At 28.1% G+C, this 12,985-nt stretch overlaps 1 protein-coding gene and 1 long non-coding RNA gene across 2 annotated transcripts in view; one reads left to right on the forward strand and one right to left on the reverse strand.

Annotated features, from left to right (window-relative positions):
* Nucleotides 1-1,616: 1,616 nt before the first annotated feature.
* Nucleotides 1,617-12,985, forward strand: part of LOC102674840 — a 16,735-nt gene continuing 5,366 nt past the window's right edge. Inside the window, exon 1 of the mRNA XM_006619913.2 lies at nt 1,617-1,739. Coding sequence (XP_006619976.2) covers nt 1,617-1,739 — 123 coding nt within the window. The remainder of the gene's footprint in view (nt 1,740-12,985) is intronic.
* On the reverse strand, nt 10,979-11,380 carry LOC116186137. Its single transcript, XR_004151085.1, has 2 exons — nt 11,208-11,380; nt 10,979-11,079 (listed from the first exon to the last, which is right to left on the reverse strand). It is a non-coding gene; the product is annotated as an uncharacterized LOC116186137 (long non-coding RNA).

Consider the following 12,985-nt stretch of genomic DNA (forward strand, 5'->3'; position numbering starts at 1 on the left):
TAAACTAGGAAAACAATTATTTTGTAAAGAATTAAGTCTATAATTTAAGAATTACCACTTTTAAATGCATTCCAAATATAAATGGAAATAAAAATTAGATTTTCTAAGAAACTATATTTGAAAATTTACATTCTTTCATTAATATGAAACATAATTTTTACATCATTTTATTTTTTTACATCAAAAAATACACTGAGATCACTGTAACAACATTAGTTTTCCTTACATTAAATTCTAGAAAAACAATTACTATATAAAAGTAATAACAATAAGATTTATCATTTTTCTCCAATAACTTTTGTAAATAAGAAATGAAAAATAGACATTTGTAAGAAATTAGTAAGTCATCTTTTAATCTCTTACGAACTAATGAAATTAACTAAATTTTTTCCTAAAAGAAATTAGAAAAACAATTATCCAATGCAAAGATTCAAATTCAATTGACAAATATCATTCACAAAAAAATTATTTATGAATGAAATCGCAATTAAACATTTGTTTTGTGTATTATCAGATAAAACAAAAGAATCAATAAAATCTCGCGATTATATAACGATTTCAATAAATCTTAAAAGTTTTGAGATTTTAAAATCTTATGAGCATATCTTAGCTAGCTATCTTAGAAAGCTATAATAAAAATAACACAATTACAACGATGATTTTTACATATAAACGAAAATCATTTTAACGAAATCTTTGAAACGATTATTCAAAAAAAAAATAAGATATTCGACTTTTCAAAATTCATATTTAATCCTTGAATTAAAAATTTTCTATAAGTATAACTTTTAATAGTTTCTCTCTAATAACATAATCATTGCATTGAGAATAAAAATTATCTTCGGACAAAATGAATTTTCACCAACGATCAACGATTATCCAAAAAAACCCTGATTTATCAGAATTTAAAAATAAAAAGAAACCAAAAAAACAGATGATTAACAAAAATCATTCCCACGAAACGAACATACATCATTAAACAATCTCGTAGTCTCGCAAACGCTTGCGAAATAATCGTAAATAATTCGTTTCGATTTAATTTAACGGAATGAGAATGAAAACATTTTTTCCAATTTTACAATCTCTATCCTTTTTTAATTGTTCGTTTCGCGATATACACGCACGCTCGTAAAAAAAAAAAAGCGAGTAATCGGCCGACAATTGTTATTCTATGATTCTTATAAAATGATTCTTTATAAAAGTCCACGCGCAACGAATGAACTGCTCGACTTGGACGAATCGCGCAATCGTCGGACCGCATTGTCGTCCCCCTTTCGCAAATCGATTCGAGGAAACCGGGGCTGAAAAAAAAAAATTGGATTCGAGAGTTAATCGGTTATTCACGTGGATGAGGAAAAAGGGGAAGGGAGATGGTTCGTCACATTTCAATTATCGAAGCGAATTATATTATCCGTGAGATCCGTTATATATATACATAGGATATTTATATATATTTTATACGCAACGTAACATCGTGTTTCGTTGCGAACGCGTACATCTGGCCCCCTGGTTGCTCCTGTTGACGGTACAATTACGGCGGACCACGGTGATGGCATGCTCTTTCCACAAGGCGGCCAGGAAAGGGGGTACAATACCTATATAAAGCTTGAATGAAGATGCTCCCAGCTATTCACTCTCACCTTTCTCACAAGCCTTGCACACGAAGCAAATCTTCCGGAGGAATCGCGAGGGAAGATCGGCAACGTGTTCGTCTCCCGTCAAAAGGATTTCGCTCCGAGGTGAGTGTCTCAACCTTGTTCGCGTACCACGCGTTTCCTTTTAAAGAAAACCTTTAAGTTTCATCTTTTCTCGCGTGTTGTGTCTCGGTTATCAATTAAAACGAAAATTGATCTATCTTAATGAATTTTCGGAAGACGAGTCTTTTGGAAAATTATCCTTGTAATTTTCATTTCTTGAATCCTATTTCGTTTGTATCTTGCAATTAAGGAAAAGTGAGACGAGTGAGTTTCTTTTAAATATTGTCATTGATATGATTCACGTTTCTTTTTGATTAAAATCTTTTTTCTTTTTTTAATCTTCGTTTGTATATTGTAAAGTAATTCGTGTCGTTTATCGAAGCAATTTCATTTTCAGGATATTTTAACATTTTGACATCGTTCGTTGTATCTGCGTTTCTTTGAATTTGATCTAATCTCGTTTGTATTGTAATTGGTTTAAAGGATTTCTTGAACGTATCAATCTTGTTTGAACCATATGTTTCTTCTACGAGATCTTTTTTAAATTTAATCTACTCTCGTTTAAAAAAAGATGAGAGTTTTTAAATTATTCTATCATGTTTCTATTTAAAAAATCTCGTTCACCAATTTCCTCTTGAATCTTTCCTTCTCGAAAAAAAAATTGATTTATTGTTATTCGTATTAAATCTCGCCGATAATTGATAAAGATCGTATTCCTATTTAAAAAATTTCGCTTCAAATTGATTATCTCAACTTTGTCTCACGCACAAAAATCTTTTTTTTTCCAAAATTTGATTCTATTCTTTATTCCATTCTTGCGTCAATAAAAATTGTGCTCGTGTTCAAAGGAAGAAAGAGAGTGATCTACGTATTTCCTTTTGCAAATTTTTTGTTTTTATTAAAATATTTTTCTCAAAAAAAGTTTTCATTCATCGATTCTATCATCCTCCAATAAATAAGTTGTAAAGAGAAAGCAACAAAATACGTTGACAAATACGTACGCGAATTTACAAATTCACTAATTATAAGATAAAGATCGATTATTTGTTGCGGTAATAAAACATGAACAAGTTTTTTTTTTTTTTTATGAGCATTCAGTGAATCTAACTTCACACGATGGAAAACGCATTAAAGTTGGAGGAATACGAATTCATTATGCCACGGAGAAGAAAGCGACGTTCCGTGTGCAGAATGATCGATCGTGACTGGAGCCTGATTCGTGCATTACCTGTAGAAATTCTTTACGACAAAAGATTCAGAATCTTCGAATGACTCCTTTCTTTTAATAATTACTCGTTTGTATTGAATATCATTACACGGTAAACGCCTTCTTAACAGATCCTAAATGTCTGATTGGATAATTGGATAATATCGTTTTTTAAGTTGTAAATAAAAGTGCATATACATGGATATAATATTATATAGTACATCGACACAATATAATGTATATATATCAATACCACACTTTGTTTCTATTATTTTATTTCTATGAAGATCATTGATTGATAAACAAAGTCGTATAAAAGAAAATTTGTATTGTAACATTGATAAATTCAAATTTCGCGCCATAGAACTTTAATCGGAAAGCTGTCATGAAATCAGAAATTTGAAGAATTCGAAATCGAAATCGACAGACAATTCGAATGACAAATCAGTGTTCGCGATGAATCGAAAATGGGAGAAAGTGATCGATCGTTTAATCTTATCTTCGAGGAATTATCGCGATCGATTCGAAAGATTTATCATGCTGTGCGATGAATAAAATAATTCGAATAACTCGCAATAAAAGTGAAACTCGATGGACGATTTGTTTTGATTTTCGGAGTCTGATATGCAAATTATATTCGTCAATAGACAACTAGGCGTAATGTTTGTAAAATGAAAGAAGGCGAGATCGATTGTGACGATCGGTTAAATGATTGGACAAAGATGAGTAAGCGTGAGAATACGAGCGCGAGAGTGAGAATACAAGTGAGAGTAAGAGTGGGAGCGAAAGTATAGGATAGGAAAGACAAAACGAAGCCGGCTCATTTTGGTCATCGTATCCAGAAGAAAGCGTACGATGTGCATACATTTACGTGTGTGTATATACAACGTTTCTATGCTAATCGTTAGTTCAATGTACTCAGAATTAACTAAAAATTATTGCTGAAATTTTCTAAAACTTGTTCTTTTAGAATAAAACTTTTGACATTTTAATGTGTCTTTTGATATCTAATGAATGCTTACGAAATATTAAAATTTTAAAAAGATTTACACAAATTTTATCACAAATTTTAACAGTAATTGTGTTATATCGTGGAAATTTTTAACTCTATCTTTCTTAGTTAATAATATCTCATTTAATATTGAAATAGACCAAAAAATATAATTATAATTATTGAAATATACCAGAAAAATTAAAATTTGTATTATTATTTAAAAATAAAAAGATGCTGGAATAGAATATTTTAATATTATTTGAAAATCTTGTTGAAGTTCTGTTTGCTCGCACCGAATTCAAATTTAAAGAAAACCGCGCTTCGATCGCGATGATTCGGCGTAAAGAGCATGCGCATGCGCATGCGCGTCACACTCGTGCTGTTGCACGCATACCTTGACTGTTATTCGTATTCCGCGACCTCTGACATCCTCCGCTAAGAGCAATAGATTGAAGAAATATTTGTTTGCACCGTTCGTTGTCCAATAAAATTACATAATTTCGTTGATGCCGCAATCTTCGTTTAAACTTCGTTATTCCTTGCCCGCAGCAAAAATCCTTTAAAACGTCTCGTCCATAGAGAAAGTCATATATTATTGAGAACGATGAAAGGGAAAGTTTTTCCAAAAAATGAAACGAGAAATGATTCGAAAAGGGGGGAAGAGGTAATCTTTCGAAATATCATCGTAATTGGGCATGTAATTTTATTTAATTACGACGAAACAAGGGAAACATCTTCTAATATCGTTGCCGAATGCTTTTGGCGAATCGAATCTTCTCTGCTTTCTCCATTGCGAAGGTCGCAAGGAGGCCGATTTCTCGCTTCTTTTTAGTAAAAATCAATCTTCCTTACCGTATCCATCGATCGTAAAAGCTTAATTAATTATTCTCGATTGCCTTTTCTAACAATTTCCCTCACTCTTCGAATTCTTCCATATCGTATTTTCGACTAACTAGTTTCTAAGAATCAGCCAATCAGTATTACACTCTTAGATTCAGTTTCGTAATAAATTCATTTATAAAAATGTATCTAATTGGTTGGCAATACTTCGACGATTCAACTATTTGACCAATAGGACACTGCCGAACGTGGGAGCAGAGTTCCCTCTGAATGTTGCAGACAATCTTCGAATTACGACACTCGATTAAATTAGAGAATGTTGTTGCAATTTATCGAGAAAATAATCGATCGAGAAACAGGTCCTATTGTCTTTTAAAAAAATGCTTAAAATATTTTTCGAAAAAATAAAGTTTTAAAGTAAGTTTTTTTGTTTCTTTTTTACAAAAATTACAAAAAATAGAAAGAATATTTATAATCTTATCTTACGTGCAATTTTTTTAATCAATATTAATTATTTCATTATTCTTTTATAGGTTATGTCTATTTGTGAGTAACCATTATCGAAATTTATCTGATGAATCTCTTTTACAACAATTTTCTGTTAACATTTCGAATTATGCTATTTGTATTGTACTTTTTTAGTTAATACCAAAGAACTTTGTCCGGAAATAAAGCATTATTATTATTGACTAGTGACAAATCATTATCACTCTATAAAGAATTTTTAGATTTGTTATATTGAAATTAAGTTAAAAGTCGAATAACTCGATTCAAATAAATCATTAAAACTTTCCATTATCATTATACAATGATAGATATATAAATCATTATCACTGCAAATATATTTTCCATACATTTTCCATACATTTATGGAAAATTCGAATCTACAAAAAGTAAAGTATACATTATGATATTTGAATAATAAAGCAGATTTATCTTGTTGCAGAAAAATCTAATCATTATTAACCAATGAATAATTATAATTTATTTTATTATTTATCTTATTTTTAATGTATCTTATAATTTATATTATATTAGTAAAATTAGATCGATTACAAATTGTTCCACGATATTAATTTTTGAGGGAAAAGGTCGACCATCTCCGCCTACAACTGACATTGCGAAGTAGAAACCACGAAGAACGATTTGTGTCCGCGCGCAGGCACACAATCGCACCACTACGTTTCACGAGACGCGTAAGGCAATCGATGTCCTCGTAACCCAGACCTATAGGACGTAACTGCTAGTTTTCACTAGAAGATCTCTCGCATCTATGAACGATCTTCTCATTTCTTCTTTCATCTTTTCTCGTTAGCACGATTCAAGTGTGAGCGCGACAGGATGAAATTTTCATTCCTGATAACATGTTTTAGAAAACATGTTATAGAAATAGATATCTAATTGTCAAAACTTCTAACTTGTTTTCACTCTTTCTAATTGTATCTTTTTGTTTTGTTAAAGGTTTGTACGAGTTTTTTTTTTTAAAAATGAATGCTATGTTGAGAATGATTATTCACGACAATAAACTTTTAATCCCTAAAAATTCTTGAAAATAATTCTATGAAAGTTCTACTCTCAAATAGATTTGCAGCTTTGGAATACGAAAATTATTTCTCATTAACAAAAATAGGTAAAAATTTTCAAAGAGTTTCACTTTCAATGCAATATCCACGTGATGAATTATTGTCAAGAAAACAAACATATTTGTAGCAATTTTTATTTTAATTTTCTTTAGAATTGATTTTTCGAAGATTCTCACGAATAAATTATAAAAAAACAAGATTATGTGAACCATACAAAAGCAAAATTACGACTGATGTTTGTTTTCTTTAAATGCAAAAAACGAAACAATTCAAACGTTTCTTTTTCAAACAAAAGTAAATGCAAAGTTAACAAGCCTTTGAATATGATTTTATAACCACGAAAAAATATGCAAAAAATGTGAGACAGACTTGCCTTGACATAATCGAATTTCATCTTACAAATCAACACAGTTAAGAAATATTACATCGTGTAATATTTCTAGTCACTATTTAACGTGTTGCTTATTACGAAATTCAAATAATGAACAAGTATTCTTATTATTAAGATGCCGCATCTAGTCGAAAAATCAAGATGCAAAAACGTTAAACTAAAACCGCAGCATCTCAAGTGCACGTTACACTTGCTCAATCCTTCTTCCCGCAAATGACTACTTTAGCTAGCCAAACGATTTAAATTTCGCGAATTTTCTGCGACAATTATGTTAAGTCTCTCGACATTAACCTGTCTCCATTTCGAATCAGAGAATTAGAGAAAAATTAAATATTATCTCTATTTTTTTTACACATCTATCACTGTGTTTTATTCCTATTCTTTCCTAATCTCGTGGTGGAAATATTCAGTATTCAAAAAAATATCATTATAATTAAAATTAGGATCAATGTCAATATTGAATCTATTGATAATAGTACAAATTAGAGAGATCGATATCTTTTTGATATAATATCGTTACAAAACAAACAAAACTAAATAGATTTTTATTGAGAAACTCTATTGTATTCTTCAGTTACTTCTATTTATATTATATATTATACATTACATTATATATTATATCATTACAAATTAAATGAATTAATTATTAATTTATCGATTGCAAATATTTTATAAGGAAAATTAAATTAATATAAATATAATATAAATAAAATTAAAACAATATACAATCAATCACAAAAATCTTCATACATTATCTTGTAAAGAAATCTAATTTGAAGAAATAATGTTGATTTTAACAAAAATTTGTGTATATGTAAAGAACAATCGATTATACATAGAGTAATTAATTTTTCAACAGAAAATATTTTTAAATACGTGAAATCAACTCTCTAAAATTTCTATCATTTTTTAATTTTTTAATACAATTTCATTTGAGAATATTTTTCACAATATTATAATAAAACATTAAAACTTGAACATTTTATGATAAAAAATTTTATTCTTTATCATTATAAATTATTCTATTTTATCATTATAAATTAAAAGAATATATTTAAGAGAATCATAAAACTAATAACTTTAAAGATTTCATTTAAGCAAATATAAATTTGCATATGCTAATAAAAAGATTATTTCATGTACAAATATATTCATGCGAAATTAAATTTATTTAATTTAAGGATCGATTGTAAAAATAAAAACAAAAATTAGTATAGAGAAACTCTTTATAGTTTATTTATAAAGTTATAAGCCTTAATTGAGATTCTTGTATATCAACTTTTGTATTTCTTTATAATCGATTCTTCAAAATATTTTACGAATATATTAATATTCTACATAATTCATTATATTCTATATCAATGTTTTTTAATCAGAGCAATTTGAATATTTTGAAAGGCAATTAAAAATACTTAAAGTTAAACACTATTTCTCTTTAGCAATATTTATCATTTTGAAAATTATAAGTCTGAAAAAACTTATAATTTTTTTTGCATAATCATTAGGAAAAATAAATTAGATCTGATTCTAGATTGAATATTATCATATTAAAAGAAACACAAAAAACTTTAAAATGTGATTAAGAACATTATCAAAAAATATATACTCTATATATTCATTCATGTTTCATATATATAAAACAGAATTATTATTATTTTTGATAATATAACTATTTTTTATGATCAATTTAACAAATTTGAAACGTATGAAGATTTTCTTGAATGATCAATACTTTTTTCCCACAATATGATTTCCACGAGGTCAGGATATGCCCGTAAACATTAAACGAGTCCTCGTCAATTTTCAATCTTTCACGATCGTAAGGAATTAAGTTTACGCGTTAAAAGAGAAAGGCCGATAAAATATCCCATTAACCCGATAATAAGTGTGACATAAAAGAAGTCTCAGGGAAGCCACTCATAAATCTCCGAAATATTCTTCCGGGAAAGACACAGGAAATAAACTCTGCCCATCTGTATCTGACAATGAAATCCATTAATCGAATTCTCAATTAATATATCGGCAGAAACTTTCTCTAGAGTTCTTCATTTTCTTCTTTTTCCTTTTTTCTTTTTATCCTGATATCAATCACTGTTAATGAAAACAATAATTATTTTGATAAACTGATAAAAATATACAGTTGAATAGTTTCCAAAAAAAATGATAAATAATTGACAATAATGAGCAACATCGAGATAGAACTATTAATTAACTAATTTTGTATGGAATATATAGAAAATTTGAAGTTTTCTTTGTGTCTATTGTACTTACTTATGATGATAAATCAGCCAGAAAATCACGCTCTATTTTAATTTAATCGCAGTCTTATTTGTGCAATGCACTTCATTAATTTCTAATTCATTAAATTCATATTTGCAAACTGGAACATTCCCAGGCATTTGATTATTATAAATACATTGTATTTCTCTTCCATTTTTTCTTTTTAATATTTCGTCTTGTATGGTATGGTTTTATGTGATTATACAACAAATCAATAAATTGTATCATATATGATTGAATTTAAAATCGTCTTTAAAATCGTTCTTTCTCAATTTGTATATTTTGTTGCCAATGATATTTAATAATATATGATTCATGATTTTCTCGATAATCGAATCTCGAAAGTTGTATAATTTCATTATTATGCATAAAAATTCTCTGTTTAATGACTTATTAAATTAAAGCTATCTTAATGTTCAATTTCTTTCACATGAATTGTATTTTAATATTACATAATAACAAATATAATTATATTTTAATTTATATATCACTACTTTAATATTTTAAGTATGCAAATAATTTGGGCAGAATAATTGCAGATCTTATTCTAAACTCTAGTTTTAAAGCCCAGCTGTTATCAATTGTTCAAATTTTAATAAATATTTTATATAATCTTTTAAGAATAACTAGCTTTTTTAAATTACTTCATACAGATCTAAGCAAATCAAATTGTAATTAATAGATTATATGTATAATGTAAATAATTTCATGAAAAACTTAGATACTTTTCAACTGATTGCATATGATTGCAGAAAATACATCTTATAATTAGATATAATAAAACGTTATAACTTCATATGTCAATCTGATTTAATTTAAAAATAAAAATGGTATTTCAACATAATTTTCTTATTCATGCAATTTTAAAAAAATATATTATATAAGCAATTTACATCTAGATAGGATGAAATTTATCTTTGTCTCGCTTTATCTAAACAACAATCTAATAAATTGCTTATAACTTAATAAGTTACGAACTGATTAATCAATTTTCGTATCTTCTTATTCATTTTTGCCTTTAGAATTCTAAGATATCTCAAAAACGAATACATTAATAAGAATCTTTTCAAACTTTTCTTTCTTCTACTGGAACTTTTATGAATATAACAATCTGCAATTCACAATATCACACTGTATAACTAGCATTTTTATTCAGAATATTGATTGAATTTATTTCCTAAAAAATAAAAAAACGAAAAAATGTTCATTTATGATCGTTTATGTTACATTGATACCAAAAGATATCTTACATCCGTAGACAAATAAATAGATAATAAATCCAAATTGGGGATAGAAAAATCTTAAAAATTGTTTTCATTAATCGAAAGAGAGGGAAAAGAAATAGCAATCTTGGTGTGCAAAAGCATTAATCGACTTTCACCTTTCACCTCGATGAAGCACGATTCGCCTGTTGACTTCTCGAACTCTTTGCCCGACAGAGGGACGAGGAACGTTGCCATGTGGATATTTCTACGAGAAGAATCGCTAGGTCAGAACGCTATCAGCGCTATGAGCACATCACGATTCGGTTTCACCGTCGACCAGCCATCGGTAAATCGCGATACCGATGGTGGAAAGCATCCAAGGATCTAGCCAAGTATTCGTAATTTTATCTTCATTGAAAGCGAGTTTCCCTTTGTTGCAACTTCCTTCTTCTCGGTGTCCTTAACATCATACTTTTTACCCTTTCAAGTCACGAATTGTATCGATTTTTCTTCTTTTCTTTTTTTTGAAATTTCATATTCTTAATCTGTTTAGGAATATGCGTACGTTTAGTTTTTTTTCTTAATTAAAATTATTAAAAAAATTAAAATCTGTTAAAAAAGATAGAATCCTTTAATAGTAAAACTAGAAGCACTGATAATATTTTATTTTCTTTATTTGACAATCATTGCTTTGAAAGTATTGTGCCTTTGATGTTTTATAATAAAATATATTTCTGAAGAAATTAAATTGTTGTATTGTATATGATCTGTATACAATATGATTTATTTTTTTTTATTGATGTTAGAACATTCAATTTTTCTAGTAGTTTTTCAAGAATGTGTTTCTTTAAGTATCCTGGGCTATTCCACAAAATTGATTACCTAATAATAAAAAATTATTAAATTATAAGTTAATTATATCATGGATATTATATTATTGTTTTATACTTATAGAATAAGAAATTTGATGATTGTATAAAAATATCAGTTTTTTAAAATAAAAATATCACCTCTATTTTACAGAGAATGTAATACTAAAAATTTCAAAGAGATAGAACTCCGACATTGAGACACTTTGTTAAAATGAAATTTGTCAAGCTATTTCTCTGCAAATCTTAAAATTTCCATTTCTTTAACGTTATTAAAACATCCTTCTTATCTATTAAATAATCTAAAAAACAGAAAAATGAACTTATTAAATTCTTTTGTAGTTTTCAATTATAAATTATTATTCTATCAAAATAAAAATAAAAATGCAATAAATTAATATTATATAACTTAAAAAAATAAATCCACTTATCTAACTCACAAATAGTAAGAGAAATCGGTGAACTTCAATTACACGCATAAACAATTTGATTACATCATATGACTTGACAAATGATTTGGTTACACAGTTGCTTGTTTTTTAATATTTATATACATATTAAATACATTGTCAATTAGAAATACCCAAAACTCATATCCTTGTAATAGAAACAACATTTTCTCAATATCAGAAAATGTTTCTTATAAATACATAAATATAAATAAGTGTTATAAAAATATGGGATACTTCTAAAGTCATTAATAATCATAGAATATAAATATTTCTATATTCTTTTTATAGAAATTCATATGGATTAACTATAAGAACACAGCTTCTTCATTTATTTTATAAATAGAAAATTATAATTATAACATGAGCTGCTAATAAGAATTTAGAAGTATTGCTATTTGATTAATATATTTATGGAAACATAAAAGTTGATGTACAAAAATATCGGTTGAAGGCTAATTATTGAATAATTTTTATAATATTATTATTTTTACTATCCAATAAATACCAATAAAAACTTCAACCATATTTATATTCCAATTTTCATGTTTATTTCGATTTCTAAAATCGTCCCTTTAAAAGTATCCCATTGAAATAAATTAACACCCTGTACAAATGAAGTTCTTCTGTATTACAAGTATTACGAAAATAATAGACCAAAGTTAAATATACATCTCTTCTTTCCAATGGCAAACAATCGTCACGCGAATGCAAAGACATTTCGTGCACGGTTAAAGATTGACGGTTCACACTACTCCTACGCAAATAATTTGCAACCGAACAAACATGCTTACTTTCTCCCTCGCGTTGGATCCTCAATCAAGCAACAAACGAAGGAGAAAAACAGGAGAAGGGAAAAAAAAACAAACCTTCCAACTTTTTACTACATAAATAAACTTACTTGGTACAATGTTATATTGTACGTATCTAGATAAATACGTGAAAGCTTAAGAAAGAGAGAGCCAGGTCAAAAAATTGAAGGATCGCCAGGAGGTATCGTTGCATCATTTTTATGATTCCCCGTGAAACGGAAAGTCTTCTCTTCGTCAAAAGATGTTAATTAATCGCGAATCGACTTGTGCATCGCCTCTTTTCGACCGCAGTCTCCGAATTACCGAGATAAGAGGACAAGAGGATTACGGATCCTCTCGTAATCTCAATGTGACGAAACGTTCTAACACTGACGTACGTGAGAAGAAACGAGACAATCATGGAAACGGCCTTTCTCGGGACCAGAAAATTATGTATTTAGCGATTGTACTTCTTCGAGATACTCTCGTTAAGATTTCTGTCGAAATTATGACGAAACGAAAGAGATGAGATGATTCTATACTTCGTTCAGTTTCCGCAATATTTATAAATTTTGATCTTCGATTATTCACCTGGGGTTCAAGCTCTAATTAAATAAATCGGTTCCATTGTTTTTTTTTTTTTTTTTACTCACAAAGAACGAGTTCACAGCCTTGAATT

Source organism: Apis dorsata, unplaced genomic scaffold, assembly GCF_000469605.1.
Source record: "Apis dorsata unplaced genomic scaffold, Apis dorsata 1.3 scaffold_463, whole genome shotgun sequence".
NCBI classification, from domain to species: Eukaryota; Metazoa; Arthropoda; class Insecta; order Hymenoptera; family Apidae; genus Apis; species Apis dorsata.